Genomic DNA, 23,867 nt, shown 5'->3' with positions numbered 1-23,867 from the left:
TACCGGCAATATGTCCGAGGGGGCGCCTAAATGCAGCTCTACCGATCCCCGGGTCGAGGGTGTCACACCTACCGGGCCTAGACCCGAAGAGCAGGGTAGACCTTGTGATACAAATGCAAGAGTCTTGGTGGAGGCTTGGAGCAGCAAGCCGAGCAACACGTCGCAGGCAGCTCGACAAGATGGCCGCCACGCCAGACAGAGCCACCCGTCCGACGCCATTCCAGGAATTCGGCAAAGAACGAGTGTCAAGGTGGGATTGGCCTAAACCAGGTACGTGGCCTACGGTCTATCCCTCTTATGCACAGGGCAGCTTCCCACTGTGTCCATATGGACAGGGTATGCAGCGGTTCCAGAAGCTCCTGTCTACCCCAGCAGTACCCCCTGCCACCTCTATGGCCTGTGAAGAGCGGTTCTTCGAGAGGTTCCTCGTCCTCATGAAGTCACCTCGTATTGGGGTTATCCTCAAGGATTCCATCAGGGAAGTCCTCCCGACTATGCTAGCGGCACCACAAGTGCCTCCACCGGCCCCCCTGGCCCTGGTGCAGCCGCTGGTCCCGGCTCCCCAGCCAACTCCTCAAACAGTTCTGTAACAGCCTCTGCCGCCTCCTCAGCCGCTGGCTGCGGTTCCTGTGACCCAGCCTGTGGCTCCAACTACTCCTCCACCTCCACAATATCCTCCTGATCCGCTGGACACGGACGAGGAGGAGGATGCGGACGCGTCATCCTCAGCCAGGGCCTTCCACGAACGTCTTGCTGGGCTTGCGGAATACCTGGACCTACTTCAGCCCGAGATCGAGCAGCCGGCAGAGGGGGTTCTGGCTGAAGTCCTCATGCGACGCCCCTATGCCAAGACATGGATTCCTCTGCAGACCGATGTAGTCTCCCTGGCCAAGAAGGGCTGGCTTAAGCCCCACTCGGCCCAGGCAGTCAATCGACACCTGGACGCCAAATACAGGCAGATGGAGGGGGATACACTCTTGCTCTCGGCCCATCCGCAGCCACACTCCTTGGTGATCGCTGCAGCATCACTATACTCCAAGCCTCAGTCGTCTTCAGCCTCCTCCTCTGCGGTGCTGCTAGGCAAGGAGAAGATCTTGGAGGCGTACGGCAAGAAACTCTATTCCAATGCGTCCTTGCATCTTCGTCAGGCCAACGTAGATGCCATGCTGGCGGCCGCAAACCAAAGGTTATGGCGGGAAATCGCGGACTTCCTCCCGGAACTCCCTACGCAGAGCCAATCACGTTTTAAGGCGGGGCTCGCTGAGGCCAAGCTGGTGTCGCAGGACCTCATGGACTCCACCGTGGCCCATGTTGACACCTCTGGCCGTGCCATCTGTATCGCCACGGACATGAGGAGGACAGCCTGGCTCCGGGCAATGAAATTCAACCCTGACATCCAGGAACGCATATTAGATCTAGCATTCGAGGTGGGGGGGCCTCTTCCACTCCACTACAGATGAGGAGCTGGACAAGAAGAAAAACATCTCACAAACGGCCAAATCTTTATCCATCTTGACAAAGACCACGCCCAAGTCGTACACCCAGTCACAGCAGCGCTCTGACAAGGGGCATACGTACGGAGGGTTCCGCGGCTTCCAGAAATGGAGATCCAGGCAGCCGGACCGCTCGCCGTCTCAGAACCGGCGCAAGCAAGAAGGGGTGGGTAGGCTAAGGGCTTTTTCCAGGCCCCCTCCTCCGCAACAGCCTCCGAGGGAAAGAAGGCATGATACGCCCCTTCGGGTCCACGTGCCTCCAGTTGCGGGCAGGCTCGCACTCCACTCACATTTCTGGCACCAGAATTTCACAGACCCCTGGATCCTCTCCGTAGTCTCCACGGGGTACCACTTCCCTATCCCAGCCTCTCCTCCCTCCTCCCCTCCACTCCCTCAAGTTGGGACCGCAACTCTTCTGGCAAAGATCCGGTCGCTCGTAGAGAGCCATGCAGTGGAGGAAGTCCCAGCCTCCCAGCAAGGCTTTGGCTTTTACTCCAGGATTTCCGTCATTCAGAAGAAGAACCAAGCAGGCATGAGAGTTGTGCTGCACCTTTCCACCCTCAACCTCTCCTTACCCCTTCAGACATTCAAGATGGTTACACCAGCTTTTATAGCGAAGACATTGTGCAAGTGATACTGGATATGCTCCCTGGATCTGAAGGACGCGTACCTACACGTCCCGATTTGGCAGCCCCTTCGTTCATTCCTACGGTTCAGGATCATGGGCTACCAGTTTCAGTACAAGGTCCTTCCTTTTGGCCTCAATTCGGCCCCCAGGGGCTTTACCAGGCTCATGAATACGGTGGCTGCCCTCCTCAGAGCGCAGGGCCTCCACATCTACCCATACCTCGATGACGGCTCGTCGGGGCTACACACTCTTCCCATGCCCTTATGAATACACTGCTACAGCCCACGCAGACTCTGACATTCTCGGGGCTCATCTGGGACACATGCTCCGAGAAGGTATTTCTGTCGGAGGACAAGATCTTGGCCATCAAGCGGGCCTCCACCCACTTCCTCAGCCGAGAGGTGACCTCGGCATGGTGGTACCAGCATCTACTGGGTCTCTTCGCGGCGGTCCTATTAGCTGTTCCACACACAAGTTTGAGGATGAGGAGGATTCAACTGCACTTCGCGGCCTCATGGAATCAGGAGCGGGGCTCTCAATCCGAGATGATCAACGTTCCTCCCTCCATCTCTCCACCCAGACCTAACATGGTGGTCCAGGGACTGTAACCTATGTACAGGCAAGCCCTTTCGGCTGCCCTCCCCACAGGCCACCATTGCCACAGACTCCTCGCTGGAGGGCTGGGGAGCATTCCTACCACTTCTCAGGGGCAAGTTTGTCCTTATCCAGACGGACAACTCGGTTGCCAGACATTTGGTCGAAAAAAATTGGTCGACCAGACAAATGGTCGAACCAATTTGGTCGAAAACCAAATGGTCGAAATTTTTTTTTTATTTATTTTAACCCTTTTTTTTTATTTTTTTGTGGGGGGTCCCCCCCAACCCCCTTTTTTTCTCTAAAAACCCCTTTTTTAACTAAACGAAAACCCGAAAAATAAATATATAAATAAAAAAAAAATTCGACCATTTGGTTTTCGACCAAATTGCGTCGACCAAATTGCAGTCGACCAGTTTTTTTTTGACGAATTGACTGGACACCGGACAACTCGACCAGCATGTACTACGTCAACAAGCAGGGAGGCACCAGATCCCCTCCTCTGTGCAGATTGGCAATCGGCATGTGGGAGTGGGCCCTGGAAAACGACATCCACCTCACGGGGGAATCCAACCTGGAGGCGAACAGGCTCAGCAGGTTGGGAGCGGACAATTACATGTGGCAGCTAAACAACCTCATTATTCTGGAGATCTATAACAGGATGGGTCATCTCCAGGTGGATCTCTTTGCCACCTGGCACAACAAGAAGTGCTCTCAGTTTGCCTCCTGGCAGGGACAGGGCCCCGGCTCCCTGGGCGATGCATTTCGGCTTTAGTGGAACGGCATGAAGGCTTATGCCTTCCCGCCCACACCACTGATTCACTGAGTGATTTGCAAGATCAAGGAGTCTCGCCAACTCAACATCATTCTAATAGATCCCTGGTGGCCGGCCAGGCCATGGTTTTCAGAGCTGCTCGGCCTCTAGGAGATGCCTCTGATTCACCTCCCGATGGGCCAAGCTCATCTTCTGGGACAGCAGGGGGGCAGGGTCATCCACCCAGCGCCTCAGAAACTAGCCCTCACAGCGTAGTACCTGAGCAGGTAACGCTGCGGCACCTCAGCCTCTCCCAGGCTAATCTGGAAATCATATAGGGCGCAAGGAGCAAGGCTACCAGGGCGCAGTATAAAAACAAATGGACCAGGTTCTGCCACTCGGCAGACTCCAAGGAAATCGACCGCCTGGCATGTACTTTGGACGATGTGCTCTCCTTCTTGGCGCACCTCGCCCACTCGGGACACCTGTCGTACATACCTCACAGCCATCGGGGCTTGCAGGAACTCGGAGGAGGGGGATCTTCTCCTCCTCCAATCCTATCATCAAGAAACATTTGACAGGCTCGCAAGGCTCTACCCGCCCATCAAGAGGCCACAACCCACGTGGGAACTTAACATAGTATTGGGCTCCCTGGCGCACAAACCGTTTGAACCAATGGCGTCCGCAGACATCGGGCTGGTCACCATCAAGACGGCCTTGCTGGTCGACCTCACCTCACCTCGGCTCGTAGAGTCAGAGAAATGCAGGCGCTGGTCACCTCGGAACTATATACTACCTCCCACAGGGACAAAGTAGTCCTGCGGACACACCGAGCATTTTTGCACAAGGTGCCGTCTGCTTTCCACTTGAACGAGGAAATAGTCCTTCCTACCGTCCTACCTTCTTTGCCGATCCTAAGGACGAACCACAGAGTGCTGTACTGCCTGGATGTCCAGGCGTGCCCTGAAGTTCTACTTGGACAGGACCGAGAGCTTCTGCAAATCGGATGCCCTGTTTGCCACCTTGGAGGCTCAAGAACAGGCTATCGGCTTCCAAGGCCAAGAGTATGAGGGCCAGCACAAGCCGCTTCCGGCCAACATGCATGCCCACACAGTCAGGGCCAAGGCAACGGCCATTGCATTCCAGCACCATGTCCCTTGGCAAGTCATAAGCAGGGCGGCCACTTGGGCTTCTCCCTCGGCTCTCTGTAAGCATTACTGTTTGTATGCCGGCTATAGATCTGACGCGGCTTTCAGACAGGCGGTTCTCATGCAACCTATTTGCTTACGGAGGGTCTCCTCTCCACCCTGGGCTACATTCAGTTGTAATCACCCATACAGTATGGAGGAAAGGGGAGGGGACGTAAGAGTAATCATAAGTTACTCACCATAGTGACTAACATACTCTTAGTCCATAGTCCCCTTTCCTCCATACATCCCACCAGCCTCCACCCTAATAATACTGGTGTCATTAGGTAATGTTAATTCTATTGTCGATGCATTAATGGGGACTGAGGTGTGGCGCCGGAGGGTGTAATCAGGGCAGTGCATGCTCCCTGGGCCGCACCCTTATGTGCCTCTAAATTTAAAGGGGAAGAAGGCTTTTTCTGGTGAACAAGGTTCCATGTCCCGTCCCTTGGAAGGGACGCCCGTGCAGTATGGAAGAAAGGGGACTATGGACTAAGAGTACGTTAGTCACTACAGTGAGTAACCTATAATTTTTGCTACCATCTCAACTACGCTCAGACTGCTTTAGCAAGGAGAGTGCAGGAATAATCAAGAGCAGTCTCAGAGAGAACAGAGAGAGGATCAAGATGTTGTTGCTAGATCCTGACAAGGCATATTGCCATCTTATTTTTCCTCTGTCCAACACCAGTTTGGATTCTCTAAGTAATTCTAAAACTGCGTGATTATTACCATCATCTTAGAATCAGATGTTGCTGCTTGTGCCCTTTCCCACTGCATTTCGGATGCAAGTGGCCTCCTTAACTTCATTTTACCCAATAGTGGTCTGTTATCCTGCACTCTGGACACTACATCTAACGCTCCATGGTTTTACCTGACACTCCACACCACCAACATGCTCTTGCCTCTATACATTATTTTTCTACTCACTCTATACCACCCTTCACCTGGGAACTCCAGGCACCCACCTCCATGGCTCGCCATATACTTCCTCGCCTTTTGAAATCCCCCCTATCTTGTTAATTCCCTCCTCTCCTGAACAGCCTACTCTGACCTCATCTACCGCTCCTGCCTCCTAACTTGAGGTAGCCCTCCCCTCATCACCTACCCTTCACCCCTCTCAAAACCCACTAAAGGATTCTGGAATGTCCAATACACACTAAGCAGCCATTCACACTAATGTTTCAACCTTTTGCCACTCTCCACACTTACCCAGAATACGGCTCTTTTGCCCACTAAAGTCATTCAATTCACCCCACTCACAGCTCAACCTCATTCCCTCTAATCGTTTGAATGCATTTGTGTTCAAAGTCTTGGTCCCACTTCCCTGTTTTTCTTATCTTTCACCCTCCTGACACACTCAACCTCATTTTCAGGACTAATAATGTGCTTGTGATGCCATCACAGCATCAAAAATTACACTTATACACCCACAGTTCCTACCGATATGTAGAACACAATGAGTTAAAGAAAGACCGTATCATCACAAATAATCCTGTACCATGAAAACAAGTTTACATTAATGGAAAGCATATTCATGCCTAAACGCCACATTAAATCAAATCTTTCATTTTCAATACACCTACAGATGACTCCTTTTTAAAGAAACAACTGACGCCTGCCCTAACAAGCCAGTTAGGAGTAGAGGGGGTGCACAACAGGGACAGGTAGGCAATGTAAGGGTGTAGAAGTAGGAGACTGACACACAGGTGGCCTGCTTTTGGCTAAAGACTTTTATTAGTGAGAAAATAAAAGGGAAAAGCCTGTCTGACCCTAGTTCTAAGAGGGGTTTTCCTGCCTCAACTAATACGAAGGAAACTATCTGGATGTCATTATAAAACAAAGAGTACACCGTCCTGCGAATTAACCCTATTTTCAGCCCTTACACTTTAACTTACTTAAGAAAGAGGGGTGGTCTTCTCGGTCCAGAAGAATGGCTCCCTTCCTCTGGACAACAATCCAAAGTTCAGTTATGTGTGAAGCAATTGTTCTTCTCCAGGAATCTAAATCAAAAGTCTCAAAAAGCGTCTTTGAGTGTATTCCTGCTAAACACACAAAACAGAAGTCTCATATCTTCACAGAATTAGGGGGATTACTTCCTCCCCCTGACCTTTCTTTGTTTTCTCAATAGTTCTCACAATGTTCATCAAGACCAAAGTGCATGTCTCCCTTCCCCTGGCCTTTCTCAAAATCTTCAGGATGCCAAGAGAATGACCCCCTTCTCTTGGCTGTTTCACCAATGTTCATAAATCCAAGGGGTATATCTCCAGTGTTCACTGTCTACCTTGTTCACTACCCTGCCAGGTACTGTGACTATGACGACGATCCGGTAGGCAATTTGTCATTGGATGTGGGTCCCAGACCCTTCTCAGTTCCTCTTGTTTCTCAGAAGTTACACCTGGTTCTCTATCCTGCCAGGCATTCCCCCTTGTTGGGTCCCAGGCCCTCCTTATTGGTTTCTTTCTTCGTCTCAGGTCCCAGGCCCCCTTTTGAATTGGGTTCCTTCTCTCCTTCAGGTCCTATACCCCTTTGGCATAGACTTCTCTCTCTCTCGGGTCCCAGAACCTTTTTGTATTTGCCCCTTTGGGTCGCCAACTCTTTTGGCAAAGGTTTCTCTCTCTTTTGGGGGCTCCCTCTTACCAGTCTCTTTTGGTTGCGTACAGGCTAAGATTCCCCTCTCTGGCGTCTTCTTAACCTCCTATGATCTTTCAAGGCACTGTGGTGGTTCCGTAGCAGTTCCCATAGGCCACCTGGCCTCCTCCAATCGTTCAAGGGACTGCAGTGACTTTGTGCTGCTAGACTGCGCAGCCCAGGCGGTTCCTTCGGGTGCTCGGTCTCCTGTCTCCAGCCTTTCCACAGCGGACCTTGTGGCGATATAACTGCAGTCGGGTATCTTTGTCTTCCTCTGCTGTTCGTGCCTTTGTACAGGGTTCAAATCTCCCGGTTCCTCCAGGTAGGGCCTCTCCGATTTGTTATTCCCTCTTCTGTTTTAATGGTAGCTCGGCCAATAGGAATCCTATAACAGCTAGACTGTTCAGTACAGGTGCTCTTTATGCTTCTGTACTTCTTCCTCATCCCAATACTGATGTTGAGGACTCCCAGTGAGTCCGCTGGTCTCTTCTTCATCTCACTACATAAGGGATATAAGTCCCTTGAGGAGTCCACAATCTTCCTCATCTCAGTACTTCCTAACTGGCTGGTTTGGCCATGGGTACACTAGGGAAAGGTATTGATGGAGGGAGGTAGGAAGGTGTGTCAGGGCTAGGTCGGCTACGAGGTTACAATGTTCTCCCCAGGTCATCACTAATTCAATAGGGGGCTTCCCTCCCCATGAGATCCACCCACTGAGTAATACCCTCAGGAGGAATATCGGGTAGCAGTCTCACCTCCCTGGTCTCATGGGAAGCAGCACCCAATATGGGAGAAGTGAAGACATCTGAGGATTTGTCACTGTAAATAATTCTTAGGACCAAAGGTGAAAAAATCTCCATACACGCCCAAATAACAACCTTCACCGTGCCTCTTGAGCAGTCCAGCCTAACCTATTGTAGTGCCCAGATATCAGTGGAGGAAACTTTTCCTTATGCACGGATGGCATTTATGTGACACATGTTCAAAGACCATCACCATCTCCACTTGCAATCACCATATGGGTCCCACCCTCAACCATATGCCCCTAACACAGCCAGTCCAGCAGCCCAGAGAGATCACTTATCATCCTCCACAATACGTTCCGCTTTATACTGGAGACGTTGTGTCCCTTTAAAATCAGTGCCTTTCCCAACACTACTGAACTCTGTTAAAAAAACATCAATGCACAGTGCCAAATCTTCTCCCTCAGGGAAATCTTCAGCCATGACTCCATCACCTCCAGTAAGCACTGCATGGTGTGGTAGTGCGTAATCGCTCCCTTGCAGTGTCCGACAGTTCTCCAACATGATTCTGCTACTCACATTGTCATCCTCTTCCATTCATCTCTCCAACATCTCCCTAAGAGACTGTGAGGATGCAAGTATGAACATTTGTCATCTAGTGTGTATAGGGGGGTCTCTGTTCCTGAGCTGCGGATGTGGCAAACACACCTTTGGATTCTTATTGGGTCACCAGTGGATTGTGCAAGGCCCCCGCTGCCACAAAGGGTGAAGAATCCCTGCTTCGGATGGACGCCATCATGTTCCAACACCTCCTGGAAACAGAGGGTCACTTCAGCCGCCCCGGGCCATCAATAATTCACCACCAACCTCCAGCACCTTCAAAGATATGACTGTCTGTGCCACCAACACTGACAGGGGCTAGGGGTCTCGCCTTGGTGCTATCAATGTCCCTGTCACATCTTCCATGCCACAGCTGCCCATCACCACCAGACGATGATGCCTGCGGTTTCGGTTTATTGCTGCACTGCTGAATTTTTAAAGCACCATTTCCCTCTTTGCATGGCAACTACTCCAAAAGCCAGAATCAGTGGTGCAATTCCATAAACTGTAGGATCCCATCTTGGGGCTGTTGCAGGCATCATCTTGTTCACATTCAGGGTGATTGCTTGTCTCGCAGTCCAATGTCCACTGTACAAGGGAATCCGCTAAAATCCATGGTATTAACGGTGCCCCGACCATTTCGCTTCCTCATTTAGACCTTCAACTGGAAGAATCGCTGCCCAGCGGTGGGCCTGCAGGCCCCAGAACTAGGGCCCTTGCTGTGCTCAAGGACATGTACATCACCCCACAGATAGCCAACTTGTCAAGACTCTTACTGTAACAGAAACATGCAGTCTTAACAAGTGCAGGGTGAAAGAAGAGGAAGATGAGTTATTGGAAGGCTTGTCACCCTAGGAGACTACTGCTTTGTTGGAAGGTTTTTCTAGGCAGGGACTACATTCTAGAGATTACAGGTCCAAAGTATAAGGGGTCCAGTTAATGTCTGAACTAAGGATATTCTACTTAAGGGAAACAATTCAGACCCCAGTGTACCTTACAATTAATCTATCACTGCAGTGTTATTTTATTGCTCCATCCTTAAATTGTAAATATGTTGCCTACATTGAGTTGTTTAAGAGAGTTGTTACATTGCTGAAGTAGTAGGTTAGGTTCCTATTTCCCTTCTTCTAGTATCTTCAGGCCCTTTCAAATAAGATCACCATGTGTGGGGACACAGTTCTGAGCATAGTCATCTGGCAGGGGTTCTGGATCATGGGCTCAGTCGAAACACTGCTCTCCTGTGGTTATCAGGTAGCGTCAAAATAAAGGGCTTACATAAACACAAAGGACCTGATTTTATTAACATTGCCATTGATAAAAGTAAGGTTATTATAATTTCAGTCCTATCATGGTGCAGAAGGTGGTCTCTGACTAGGGTGTGCAGTGTTAATTGGATCTTTATCTAATTAGAGATCTAATTAACACTATCCTATAGCTGCTATAAACTAAATAGGCCTACCACTTATAAAAAAAAACGCAGAAAAAGAGGGGGCATGAGCACTACCCTCTGTCGTAGACTCCTGCCTGACGCAATAACTTTGGCCTTTTTCTCAGGACATTTAAATGTTCATAAATTGTTTGCAATACAATTCTCAACCTCTCTGTAAGTTTGTAAGCCAAACCTTGATTCCATATGGGTCCTTCTTTCCAGGAAGAAGGGATTTCTTTGTATATGATAATCCCTTTTCTGACTTGGGCTTGCCAATGTTCTGATTCGATACTTAACGACTGGAACCCTTGAGGTTCTCTCTTTCTCCAGTTTGGACTATCTCTCTGTTAGGTTTGTTTTATTTCTATTCAGGGTTAGCCGGCTCCTGTAACCCTTGCGGGTTTCCCTGTTTTGAAAGTCACCCATTTTTTCAGGACCCTCCAAAGCCATATATAGCCCTCTGATAGGCTTTCTTTATCTTTGTTCGGGTTTATTTGGTTCCTGTAACTTTTGAGGCTTTCCCAGCCTCGTAAGTCTCTCGGTCTCTTAAGGCTCTCTTAAGCCTTATGGCCCTCTGCTAGGCTTGCTTTATCTCTGTTCGGGTTTATTTGGTTCCCTTAACCTTTGCGGCTTTCCCATCGTCATGCGTCTGTAGAGGAGGTACCAAGCACGATTCGTATGCCAACCGGCCATTTGAAGTACCAGGAACGTTCACGCCGAAATATGTGACGTATGTTGAACAAAATAAACCAGCAGAGAGCTGCAGTGGGGCTCTGTCCAGTACCTATCAGAATAACAGCACATGTTGAAGTACCACCACCTAAGAAAACCTGGACAGTAAGGTACCCATTGATAAAACCACACCGACAAATGAGACAAAGTGATGATTGTCAAAATGCAGCACCTGAAGACGCCAAGGAAATACTAAAAGAAGACGAATGGTGACATCACAAGAACCCGGACTGACTCACTTATAGAAGATATGACGACCTGAGAATGATGAAAAGAGACGAAACACCATGGATAAGTGACATCCCGAACCTAAAGTGAAATGATTGATGTCAAATGTCAGAAACTTATGCCATGAGCGTGATGAAGATATTCAGCCAGTTAAAACGTCTACATTTGCACAGTAACTGCAAGAAGCACAGAAATTGTGAGGCTTGCTTATGCTTGGTAGTAAGATAGTTTGCGGCAAGCGCCACCTATACATATCTACCTATATCTACCTATATCCGCTATGCACAAGAGCAGAATCGACCAAAGGTTACTAAAGGTCTCAAGAGGAGAGCTTCACAGCAAGCAAATCGAGAATTAAAGACAGTGAGAAACTCAGACGAAGACAACTATGCCAAGAAGCCAAGGTCGTATCAGCTGAAATAGAGCCGCAGTGGATAAAATTAATGAGGAGAAGAACAGAGTATCCTATTCAGAAAGGTCAAGATAAGCCACAGATGGCAGACGACTGGCAGAATTAAATCAAATAAACAAAATTGCATGGAGAATAAGACAATTTCACGGTGTCGAAATCACGTGACCAAGCAAGCTGAAGGGTTGAAACCTTCACACCTACGCATGGACTCCTGCCATGCCCAGGCGCCTTAACTTTCCCAGACCAAGAAGCAGACTCGAGGCCAAAATACAAAGAAATAATTGACACATGACCACTGAAGTGATAATTGATTGTTGAATAATTGGAGGGAGGCTGGGGGTGCAGACGAACTCCCTGCATCTGGCCGGCTATTCTGCACGCTGCTAAGCAAGTGGAAAAGTATGAGTGGGGTTGATGCCAACCCAATCATAGTGGACCAAGTAAACTAGGGTCCTATAGTTAGTAGAACCAATGGGACATTGTACTTTTAATGAAGTCTGCGGTAGCCATTTTGACGGAAGGGCTTAGAGGCCCCACCTGACACTGTTTATCCAATCCCCTCACTTTGTTACCATATACAGATATAGTAGCTATATTAAAGTTACCTTTCTAGAACCAATCAAGTTGCATGCTAAGTTTTGAGAAATGATACGTCAGTGATGACGAGTTTTTGGTATAAATGATGTGTTTTTTCTGAAATTAATTGGAGTTGAAGCAAGAAGGAAGATGGAGCGATTGCTGATATTCATTAACTCCCTTGTCATTAAACGGACTCCCTTTGCCAAACTATCGAGTTGTCACTGATTTGATGCGAGAGTAACATTCTGCATCCCCATCCATTTTGAGGGTTCTGCTACTCATCCAAAAGTGCTGTTTGGGAAACCCCCAGTCCTATGGGCCGGCTGGGGTCCCTGCTGCACACCTCTCTCGGTTTCATAGGGCTCTTCTAAGCGTTATGACCCTCTGCTAGGCTTGCTTTATCTCTGTTCGTATTTATTTGGTTCCCGTAATTTTTGCGGCTTGGGCGTCTCTTGCTGTCTTGGGGCTCTCCGAACCCCTATAGTCCTCTGATATGCTTGCTTTATCTTTATCTTTAATAAATTGCTATAAAACTAGCTAGCTAGCTGAGGGTACGAACAAATGTTAGAGCCTATCTCTGAATGAGTTGCTATTGTCTCCCGTTTATGTAGTGTGAAGGCATCATGAAGCAATACACAGACAACAGATTCAAAGTTCAAATAAAAAGTCTTTATTACTTAAATGTCAGGATGGTCTAAGGCCTAACTTGCCTATGCTAAGGTGGGATTTCCCTACCTTAATAAACTAAGGGTAGTCTGAGTCAGTAAATTCAACTTAAAAGTCTGTCTGTGTCCAAACCTACACTTGCCCTCACAACTAAAGCTAAACAATGTGTAGGGATGTCAGCAATCAATTAAATGGTGCTCAAACTAAAGTTCTGAGCTTCTTCCAGCTCCAAGCCTGCTCCTTGCTCCCTTAGTGCAAGACAGTTACAACAAAAGGGCCTTGGCGTATCCTTCCCCAAGTTCAACAGAGTTCCACAAAATGGTCTTGGGGTTCCCTTCCCCAAGTTCAACACAGTACTTTAGGCTTTACAATTCACAGTTAAATCGACTTGTTTAGTTGCCTTCTCTTGAAACACTTGGCCGACTAGCTTCAGCCTCTTGACTCTTCTTGGTTTACTCCAAAGAAGGGTTCCTCAGTCTAGGCACAGTTGTCGGACCATACGGTCCACCCATCACAGATCATGCAACCGCTAAACCCTTGGCATTTTACAACAGTTCACCTCTTCTCATAGGACATCCTTGACAACAGGGGTTTCCTTTCTTCATCTGTGTTATAGGTCCGCTTATTCCTTTGGTTCACTTTAGTGGCTTCTTACCTTTATCAACATGTGCTTTTCACAAACTTTCCTTCATGGTATTTCTCCTGGTTACCACCTTGCTTCAACACTATTCAATAATTCTTTACTTTTCACTCTTTTCACCTTGCTTGTAAATGCTGTTTCTTTAAATTAATCTTGTTCGAAAATGCACATCACTTTCATTTTCATTCATGCAATATTCTCATATTCTTTGCTTCGGTTCAGCAATCAAAACGTATTAAGTGCTTGTCAACTTGTTCTGTATTCAGTAGTTCATAATTGGTCATCTGACCCATTTAGCAGTATTCAAAACTCATTACTTGCTTGGCAGTTCATTTGGTATTCAATAATTCACTTTGGGTCTCCAGACCCCTTTATGTATATTCTTGCTTGTTCGGCATTCGCTGCAACCCACACAATGCCCCTGCAGTGCCCCGGCCTGAGTGAACCTTCCCTGTCACTCACCAGTGTGCGGCCGCTCCTCTGGGTGCTCTGCTTTCACTCCTGGGTTCTCGCTCGATACCTCTCTCACTCCTGAGGAGCTCCGGCAAGCAGCGTTCGCCCTCTCCAGCACTTCCTGCAGCAGTCAACGGCATCTCTTAGTTCCCCACTCCCATTGGGGAACACAAGACAACAGGCTGTCCACAGCTCCAGACCCTCTTGTGGCCTATAATGGCCTCAGTGTCTTCCTGGCTTCTCTGCTGCTGGTGTCCTTTCCACTGGCCCTTATTCTGCCCTCTCTACCTCAGATGGCTGCGCTCTCCGGTCCAACTGGTTCTCCTCTCTGCTGCTTCTGACTCTTTTATACACCTGCAACCATATAACAGGTTTCAGGTGTGAACACTTAGTTTCACCTGCCTGACCATAATTATTGGGACATGCCTGACCCTCACAGCAGTCCTCAGGCCTCCTCCTCATTTCAGTACCAGGGTGGTGAAATGACCTGTTAGTGTTCACTACTCTGTCTCATGCTTGTCCCAGTACTATATTAGTTTAAATGAGGAAACATGAGGGGAGATAGTTTACAACAGCATATAAAGGCAGGTTGGTTCTCACCAGAAAAGGGGGGATACGATGCCTTGACTGCAGATATCCTCTCGCCAATCCCCAAGGACCCTCCACCCAGGTGATCCTCCCTTGCATCTCCACCCCCATGGTCAGGATCCAAAGCAATGGCTTTTCCCTGGCCACCTGAGAAGAGGATCCAAGGGGAGTAGTTGTGAGGATCCCCTAAGGTTTCTCACAGTAGCTTTTAAAGGATGGCACTAAGTAGACAAGGAATGGTCACTTGCGCCTTTTTATAGAGGAGAGATGCCCATCCTTGTTCAGAACCAGTTAATTGAAAAAAAGTAAAATGGGTTGTAGAAGCTAGGGCAAATTGATTCTCACTTGGAAAGTTCTGGGACTGGAAAGTGAATATGCAGGTTTGGTGCATACACAGAAATGCCATCTGCTGGCAGTAGATCAATTTATTTACTAGATGAATAGTCCAAAGGAACAGATAATGTGCCAATAAGAATGGATACTTGGGCATCACCCGACTATGCATATACTTATGTATTTGTGGTCCTCTCAAAGTGCTACTAGGTTCTGATTAGGCATTTTCATTGCCACATCCAGGTCCTTCCATTTGATTTGATACTGGACATAATGGGGAATTGCAGTAGATTTCCCAGCTGTACGCTTCACCAATCAAGTAGCCCAGTAAAGTTAATTGTTATAGACCATCAGGCCACTCCATATTTGAGTGTACTGTTGCCCTCCTAAAGCAGGTGCACACTGAAAGAGGCCTGATCTCCCTTATCCACTGTCACTGCCTTCTGCCGTTACATGGGTGGTCTGGGTGGATATGCAAAAGCTAGTGAATATTAAGGTTTTCCCTGATTTGTGTGGTAAATGTTAGTATCCAGAGTTTTAGAAAATCCTCCCCATTTGCAAATTCTAGGCCCTTGTTTGTCCAGCCAAACCTCTACTTGAATGGTTAATTTTAACTTGAGACTTTCAGAAATCAACACACTTTTTTCTTAAGCTACCCATATAGCTCAATGACTGTGCTCATTGCTCCAAACTGTGGTAAACTTGCATTTCATGTGTTTGAATCTTGGCAGAGCTGACTGAGAATTTAATAAGAACTGTTAAATCAGATGATATCAACACCTGTTATTTACAGCAATTTGAAACCACAAAAACAGTCCGAGCAAGCCCTTCTTAAAAACAAGGTATTGTTCCCATTTTTTGCTTCATATTCTATTTATGAAAGAATTCAACCAGTCCACGACTGTGTTATCTGTGCTAGTGGACACTGCTCTTTTATCCACTGGGAACTCCTCAGGAGCAGGCACGCTCCAAGGAGATCATGATCCTGCCTAATCAATCGAGTCTCACCAATGACCTGGCTTGCCTCGGAGTCCCTTAAAGTAATTAACTTGCTTTCAATAATGACTAGGCTGCGACCGTCCTCAAAATAGTTTTATTTATTGTATAGGGCAGACCACCGGCAACCAGACAAGTAAATGACAATCCTCTAAGGAAAAAGGCTTGGTGCACCTCTTGCAAGGATAGCAAAGTTGTATTTCCCAAATAAAGTCATAACATGTCATTAGAGGCATTAAATCTCAAATGCCATGGAGCGCACACTGGTTAGTTCAGATCAAAGCAGTATGTTGTAAGAAACATTGTCATCACAAGTGATGCAAGCAATATACAGTGTTAGTACCCCTTGCTCATTGGACCTTCCCTATGTGCATACCACCTGTTACATATGGGCTGCCAGGCGATTGGTTCCCATGTAATTGTGGTAATCCCCTTGCACATGGTCTTTGGCCTTGCCACTCTATATTCCTGTGATATGTTTGGATAGCCAATTTTGAACACTTCTCTCCCCACAAACACCTCACGTGATGTGCACCTGGTAGTTGGACATGAGCTTGGTGGATACTCTTGAGGTTAAATTGGCCCTCTGAAACATGAGGCGCTTCTTTTGATCGCAAACACGCAGGCGCTCCCACCATGCTTCCCTGGCATTAACCTAGATGTGTTATCCTCACCCTGTGCACCTAGCAGTACAAATCACAAGACATCCTTCCCTCTGCTCCCCCATTGGCAGCAGCCCCCTCCCTAGGCCTTCACCTGGGCTTGGCGTGGACAACACTAACCAGTCACCTTGTGAGGTATTTAAGAGTTCTAATGGTGGGCATCTGGTAGTTCAATGGAGTGACCAGTATCGTGGGGGAACAGGGACCCTGAATTGGGGCTGAACTGTTTTGGCAGCTCAGGACCTCTGCCCTGGCTTCAGAAGCAGGAGCAGCCCTGCTCGCGCTCCGCTATTTCCTTACTCGTTGCGCAGGCTTGCAGCGTGAGACAATAGGGTAGTTGTATCTATTTGTTGTGAAGTCCTTTCTATCTGCCTGATCTCGGAACGGGATGGGAGAGGTGTGTTGGCACTAAAATGCAAGGGTGTGCTATTGTGGATGCTGGGGACTGGCCTTTCTGGGCCTGAGTCTCAGAAATGGGGCTGGTTCAGTGCTTATGGTCGCTGAGCTAAAATGGCTCCCATTCCCTACATTATTATGCATTATACTGTTTGTTTACCCCTACAGGGCACTCCCCTACAGTCACCCTTCAATGTTACACCATATCCCTAATATATTTTCCTCTGTCTGAATCATTTTTGGGGGGTCGGGCACTACAATATGCATCCCAACATCTGTCAGGTCCATGGGCATCATTGTCAGCATGACAATGCTTCACTCATTACAATGATAATTGTGGCGCCAGTGACAATAAAGCCCATCATGATGAGGCTCAACATCGTCAGCAGTAGAATGACAATCAGCAGTTCTCCATCCCATTTTGGTTACTATGATGTTGCTCTCTGCAAGGCTTCGGAGTGTGCAAACTCTCTGCTTCTGTGCATCCTGTTGGCCACCAGACTCGGTTAGGATCCATCCAGGAATCATTTTGAAATCAATTCATATTTCTTTGTAGTTATTTTTTGAAAGCTCTTTGCATAACAAGTGAAATCAGACAACAGAAACCTGACTGAATTGAATTTGACACTTGCATGCCTTAGCAAATTTGATCATTTTTTTCAAAGCCAAAACACAGAAATCAAAAATGCTGTCTGACTATAGTGCATAAAAGCCACATGGTTCTGCTTCGCTGTGTAGCTTTAGCTTTGGTTCTTGATGTTTTCTCTTCACACATGTGCCAATTGTTATTATTTGAAAGGCAAGGATGGTAAACCTATGATTCTATTCCCCAGGGTACAAGCTGTTTACTGCGATGGGCACGAAACCTAGATGACGAGCTCCATGCTTGTGTAGCGGGTAAGTTGGTACTTGTCATTCAGAAGCTATAGTAAATTAATACAAGTTCTTATTAGCAAAGAACATTTCAGGAAGGGCTCTTGAAACACACATTTGATCACGTCTGGAGGACAAACTCTGTCCCATACATGTGCATTAATTTTCATTAGTTACTGCTAAAAAAGCTCCTCAATTCATTATAAATGCACCACCTTTGAGAAATCAAATTACATTTTCTTGTGTTTCCTATAAAAATTGTAGATGATTTTAAATTAATTTTAAGGAAAACAAATTAATGACCCAAATGGAGAGTTTTAAACTAACCCTCCTACATTTTCCAAAACCCCTCATACCCACACTGTAAATAAAGTCCAGCCCTTAGGTTCTGGAGATATGTTTGCTGGCTGATGTTAGGCATTGCAAAGCATACCCAGCGGTGGACTGTCCTGAAGGGAGCTCTGGAGATATCCCGGTGGATCTCTACACCATGGGCCTCTTTTGTGTGGGTACCCTGAATTTCTGCCGCTCTTATCATCTTCATAGTTATAGCAGGTCCCGCAGTGGAAGGGGATTAAAGCACGAGGGCATAGATACATGCGCATCAGGGTGATAAACAGGCGTCTTACTCTGTCGCCCAGTCACCCCACCCCCTTCTTTCCAGTTCTACTCATCCCATAGAAGCACAGAACATGATATAAAGCTTCCAGTCTATTCTTACTCACTCTTAAGAAATGTTCTAGATCACTATTTTGTTTTTAACTACTCATTAGTCCCTATATATGAAAAAAAGCGCTTTAATTTCCTCTTTGGACCCATTTTTAGTTTGGGCTACTTGTGACACCTATACGCCAAAACTATTGCATTGGAGTACACATAGGGAGAAATGGCATATAAGGGGGTGGGGGGCAGAGGAATGATATGTGAGGATGGACACACAGTCTCTATGTGTGTTGTTTGATTATGTGCCCACCCACTGCATGCCCATGGCTATGCTAATCCCTACGGCCATTCCCATCGTTCCTGCCTCTTCCCGCCCAAACTCATCCTCATGAGAACTCTTTGAGCTTGCTTTAATCAAGTCGTACTATCAGGCGCTGCATTAAAACTGCCTGCCAGTGTTTGTTCAAAGGAGTCTTCTGAGAGTTAATGGGCCTCATTACAACCCTGGCGTTGGACCATGGTGCTATTAGCACCATGGTCCATGCCGGATTCCGCCACGGTGGATGGCGGATTTACTGCCCCATTCCAAGGTTGGCGGGGCGGTAAATCCCCATTCACCATGGCCCCTTACCCATTCCCATTTTTGGCCCATAGGGCTCAATGGGAATGGGGAAGGCGCTAATTACGGCACCGTAAATTACGGTGCTGTAATTAGCACCAAGGTCCCTTAGCGGGTTGGACTTTAACGCCTGCAAAAAGCAGGCGTTAAAGTGTGAATCCGGCCTTAAGGGTTTAACGGCGCTGCAGACTTTTACGGCGCCATTAACCCCTTAACGCCAGGGTTGTAATGAGGCCCAATGACTTAATTGGAGTTGTAAACACGCTATTGGTGTAATAAAAATGTCAACCATGTCTTCCTTCAACCACGTCTTCCTTCAACCACTCGGTTTATAAGCACTCTGCTTGTCCTTCACTGAAGGCCTGTTAAAAACAAGCATTGACAAAGCCACTGAAGTCCTGTTTAAACGAAGCATTGTCAAAAATGTTTGCTTGTGCATAGGTTTTAAGCTTTTGCCAGGCACTGGTATTACATGCCCAGGTACTTGCACCATTTTGAACCTGCTACCAACAATGGGTAGTTGATACTACTACAGTGCCCAGAGCTTGTTCTAAAAGTTTTTTTGAAGGTGGGAGCAGCTAACCAACCCTACCTTGCTGAATACCTTCACTTGCACAGTGTAATATGGGCCCATTTTAGTTCACGGTGCATCACTGCATACCGTCCGAACTATTCCAAACCATACTTTTCAAACTATTATGCTCAGTTGGCCAGACGCCTATACTCTGTCCTCATGAACCTGCTAGCCATTCGTAGGCCAGCTGCAAACTGTGTGCTTGGAGAACTCTCGACTCTCATTGCGCCACCTATTGGAACTCCTTACGTCTCCACCACAGACTTGAAAAAGGCAATCTTCACTTGCCTGATCCATTCTCCAGTGTCTTTGGATGCAGCTGGTGTCTTTGGGTGCAGCCTTATTGATCCAGATGGACTAACTGAAGATGTTGTGAACATTAAACTCTATTGTGCTTTTCTGTATGTGCAAACCTCCTTACTTCTCTTCACTCTACTCTGATTAAAACATTAGTCATGCTCCAATATTATCCTTACTCTGAAGTGACTGTAATGTGCGTGAGTGCTCTACAATAAAACACACAATTGAATTCTAATGTTTGGGAAGCAAATGGTTTTTATTTAAATGCTTATTGTTTTTAAGACATGACTTTGTAAATTAAAATTTTGCACACTGCTTCGTTGTGGTTTTATGTAATGTGGCATTTACATAGCACTACTTATGTTGCTATGGCCTCGATGCACTGTGGACTGTAAGGAAGAGACCTCCCTTCTGGGGGATAAGGGAGAACATCTCAGCAGAATATGCTATATCAAGCCTATATCAACCCTCCATCTGTACCCTATACACCTCCCTATTCTTTAAGCCCAATCCAATACCTCACACTTCCATGCATGTTTGTAGGCCTGAAAATGTAAAATCTACTGAGACAAGGAAGAGTAGGGACATCCTCATAAAGACACACTTAACAATGACTGGGAAGAGGTGAGGAAGGATGAAGAGCACCAGTCAGAACTTGAATGAGCATTCTAGTGATCTTTGCCCATTCATCATAAAAAGAAAAGGAGGACTTACTATGTTGACAAACTCTACCAGGGGGAACGAGAGCAAAGAAGCTCCTTGTCATGGGCGACATAAGCGGCTGCAGCTAGGAACCCCGAAAAGGAGCAGATGGCATCCCCAGTCGGTCCGACGCCAGAGGACCCTTGGTGAAGCAGTAACCCCAACTTGCAGGGGAGGTGGACCAAGCGGTCTGTAACTGGTATGTCGACTGCGGAAAGACAGAAGCTGCAGAGCCGCCGCTGTGCAGGAGAAGTCCACGGAAGCCACGAGAGACCCATGCAGACCCCGAGGCAGAACAGAGCCCACAGCAGAGAGGTCCCGGAAGGTGTGAGATTAAAAGGCCTGGTCGGTGGAGGTACGAGAGGGTCTTGGTCACTGCATAATCACGCAAGAAGAACAAATCCAGAATTCAGGGAATGAGATGTAACCCCTGAGCTAGAGAGAAGCAGGGAGAGCCATAAGGAGACGTGGTTCCCCAATAGGTGCACATATCAGACCCCCAACCATAAGGACATGTATCAAGAAAAGGACACAAGTCCTCTTCCTCATGGCAGTACTTGACAGAAGGGTAAACCAAGTCTGCGAGAACAATGAAGCATAGAAGTACAGATATGGTTCCTGCACCTAAAACAGAAGGAAATTACAAGTAATCTTCCTCATGGCATACTTGGCAGAATAGTGAACCAAGTTGACCAAACTCAAGAAGTGTGGAAGCCTGGGTCGGGGACAGGCAACAAAAGAAAGCAAGGGAGAAAGCTCAGTCCACTTCCTTGTGACATCTCTTGGCAAGCCAGAAATCCAAGTGGACCATAGTGGGGAAGCCTGGGACAGGGATCCTACCAGTGCATGAACTGTATTGCTGTGGAAAAAAAGTAAGAGAGAGGCCATTCCCCCTGGTTGTGTTGAACTCTGAAGACTTTTATTAAAAGAAATGGGTTTGGGAAAGGCCTCTCTGTCCATGCACTAAGAAGATTTTCCCTACCTAAAACCACAACTAAGGATCTGTTTGTGTCAGGGTGTCAAAACAAAAACTGTCCATTGTCCAAACTTCTATTCTGACCCTCACACTAAAACTAAACTCTAAGATGAAAAACGAGAAATGTGTTTATGGTGGTTTGGAAAAGTGTTCATAAAGGAAAATTAGCTGAAAAGGTTTCTTCAAGGCTGAAGTTCTTGGCACCAGAGGGTAGTTCCCTTCCCCTACATTCTTCGTGTACTCCTTGAGGGCTTTTCACACACAATTGTCTTTTGGGCCTCTCTTGGTCACATATAATACTTGACAAAAACTGTCTGGTTTCACCGTCTTGGTTTCTTTCAAACAGTTACACAACATTTGCATACCAAATGTTTGACTTTCCAAAAGTTCTTTCTATATGAAATTTGATAATGTATCCTTCCGATATATTATCCTCGTTCTGCTTGCTTTGTATCGGCATTGTGTACATTTACACATCAGAAATGTTTTTTTTCTTCAATTCAAATACTCTTCTCAAAGGGATCGGTTCCTCCGACGTATTCCACATCTATGACAGGTAATCACCACAGCTATGCTGCTTGGGAACATTTTCGGCGTCTGCGTCCTGCATCGATGACGCCGATATGCTGTCCTCGAGGACCTCCGTCGAACCAACGTCACCGGATGTTATAAGTAGGACGCCCGACGCCTGTAGCCTCAGTTCTGTTTTTTTCCGCGAACGTGTTCGCTTCGGAGATCTCGGCACGCCTCGGTTCTTTGGTTCTATCGGTTCTTCGAACTTGTTTGTATTGTGAAGATATCATGTCTTTGTCTTCTCCTACCCCGCGGTCGGGATTCAAGAAGTGTCGGAACTGCGGTTCCAAGATGTCTCTTACGGACCCACACAACGCCTGCCTCTGGTGCCTCGTTGAGGACCATGCCACGGATTACTGTGACAATTGCTAGTCGTTAACATCGAAGGCCTTACGGGAGCGGAAGAAGAAGCTTTCTGTTGGTAGGGTTTCCAAGCCCCGAAAGTCGAAATCCGCTGGGCTTTCGACCGACAATTTGAGAGGCGACTCTCCGCGTCATCGGCGTAAGTCCAGGGGTCTCATTCCCAGAGTGGTTCCCGCCATTCCTCTGCCTCTTCGAGGCACTCACGGAAGCGCTGTCACCGGTCACCTTCCCCGTCCTCGTCTGAGGACTCCGCCCGTCGGCGGGTTGCTTGTCCCAACAAGCACTCTTCTCCTGCGGAATGGGATGCATTTCATGCTGAGATGATGGCGATTGTCCAATCGCAGGACTCCATTCCGTTTGCGCCTTCGAGAGAAGCCGGCAAGGAACGTGCTAGGGCCACCGTTCGTACTCTTTCGGGCTCGGGCGGTCGGCGCGGTCACCGGGAACCTTCGAGGTCCCGGTCAGACAAGGTGGATCGCTCTAGCCATGCCCGCTCCAGGTCCCGGTCCGTGACGCCCTCAAGACTGGTAGAGCCTGTGAGGTCTTCTAAGACGACGTCGACACCATCGGCGCCATGCCCGTCGAGGGACTCTCTCGAGGCTCCGCCTCCGAGGAATTCATCGACACCATCGGCGCCGAGGCTGTCGAAGGACACGCTTGGGGCACTGCCCTCGAGGCCTGTGTCGACGCCATCGGCGCCGAGGCCGTCGAAGGACACGCTTGGGGCTCTGCCCTCAAGGCCTGTGTCGAGGCCATCGACACCATCGGCGCCGAGGCCGTCGAAGGACATGCTCGGGGCACCGCCCTCGATGCCTGTGTCAAAGCCATCGGCGCCACGAGCGACGCCGATTCCGTCAACGCCCTCGATGCCTTTTGAGGAGGCTTTATCGGAGGTACCCCGGAGACCGGTGGAAACCCAGAGGAAGGCCCTGGCTAAGTCAAAAAATGTGTTTGTGCCTTTTTCTCTGCCCCCATTCCATCCTCTAGATTATATTTCTGAGGTGGATGAAGGGTCTGATAAAGGTTTGGTTCCTGATGAGGTCCCTGACAAACTCTTGTCTGGTCATAGCCAGTTGGAAGACCTGCGTCAGTCTTTGCACGACGCCAGTGGTCTGTGTTTTCCACCCCAGGTGAGGGCTCATCACATTCTGGAGATGGTGAACAAGTTTCAACATGCCCAGTGTCTCCCGGCATTCGAGTTCTTGAGGTTGCTCGGCCTCATGGCATCCTGCATTCTCCTGGTGCCAGAGGCCAGGCTGCGGATGAGATCTCTGCAGTGGGCTCTCCAGATGCAGTGGTCACAGTCCTCTGGCAGGATGTCGGATCCCGTTCAGGTGCTGCCCTCGGTCACCCAGGATCTTCTGTGGTGGGCCGTCGAAGCCAATCTGATGAAGGGGGCTCCATTTTGGCTACCCTGGCTGGAGGCGACGATCGTGACGGACACATCCCTTACGGGTTGGGGAGCTCATGTCAATGAGTTGAC

General features: G+C 48.0%; 1 protein-coding gene across 1 annotated transcript in view; it reads left to right on the top strand.

Moving 5' to 3' along the window:
* TMEM135 (transmembrane protein 135) overlaps positions 1–23,867 on the top strand; it is a 2,087,148-nt gene that overhangs the window by 1,867,986 nt on the left and 195,295 nt on the right. Inside the window, exon 11 of the mRNA XM_069639711.1 lies at positions 17,575–17,638. Within this exon, the coding sequence (XP_069495812.1) occupies positions 17,575–17,638 (64 nt within the window). The remainder of the gene's footprint in view (positions 1–17,574; positions 17,639–23,867) is intronic.

This window comes from Ambystoma mexicanum, chromosome 7q (genome assembly GCF_040938575.1).
Source record: "Ambystoma mexicanum isolate Mex_15411 chromosome 7q, UKY_AmexF1_1, whole genome shotgun sequence".
Classification (NCBI taxonomy): Eukaryota; Metazoa; Chordata; class Amphibia; order Caudata; family Ambystomatidae; genus Ambystoma; species Ambystoma mexicanum.
The sequence above is the reverse complement of the archived record's forward strand: the minus strand, read 5'-3'. Positions and strand labels throughout refer to the sequence as shown.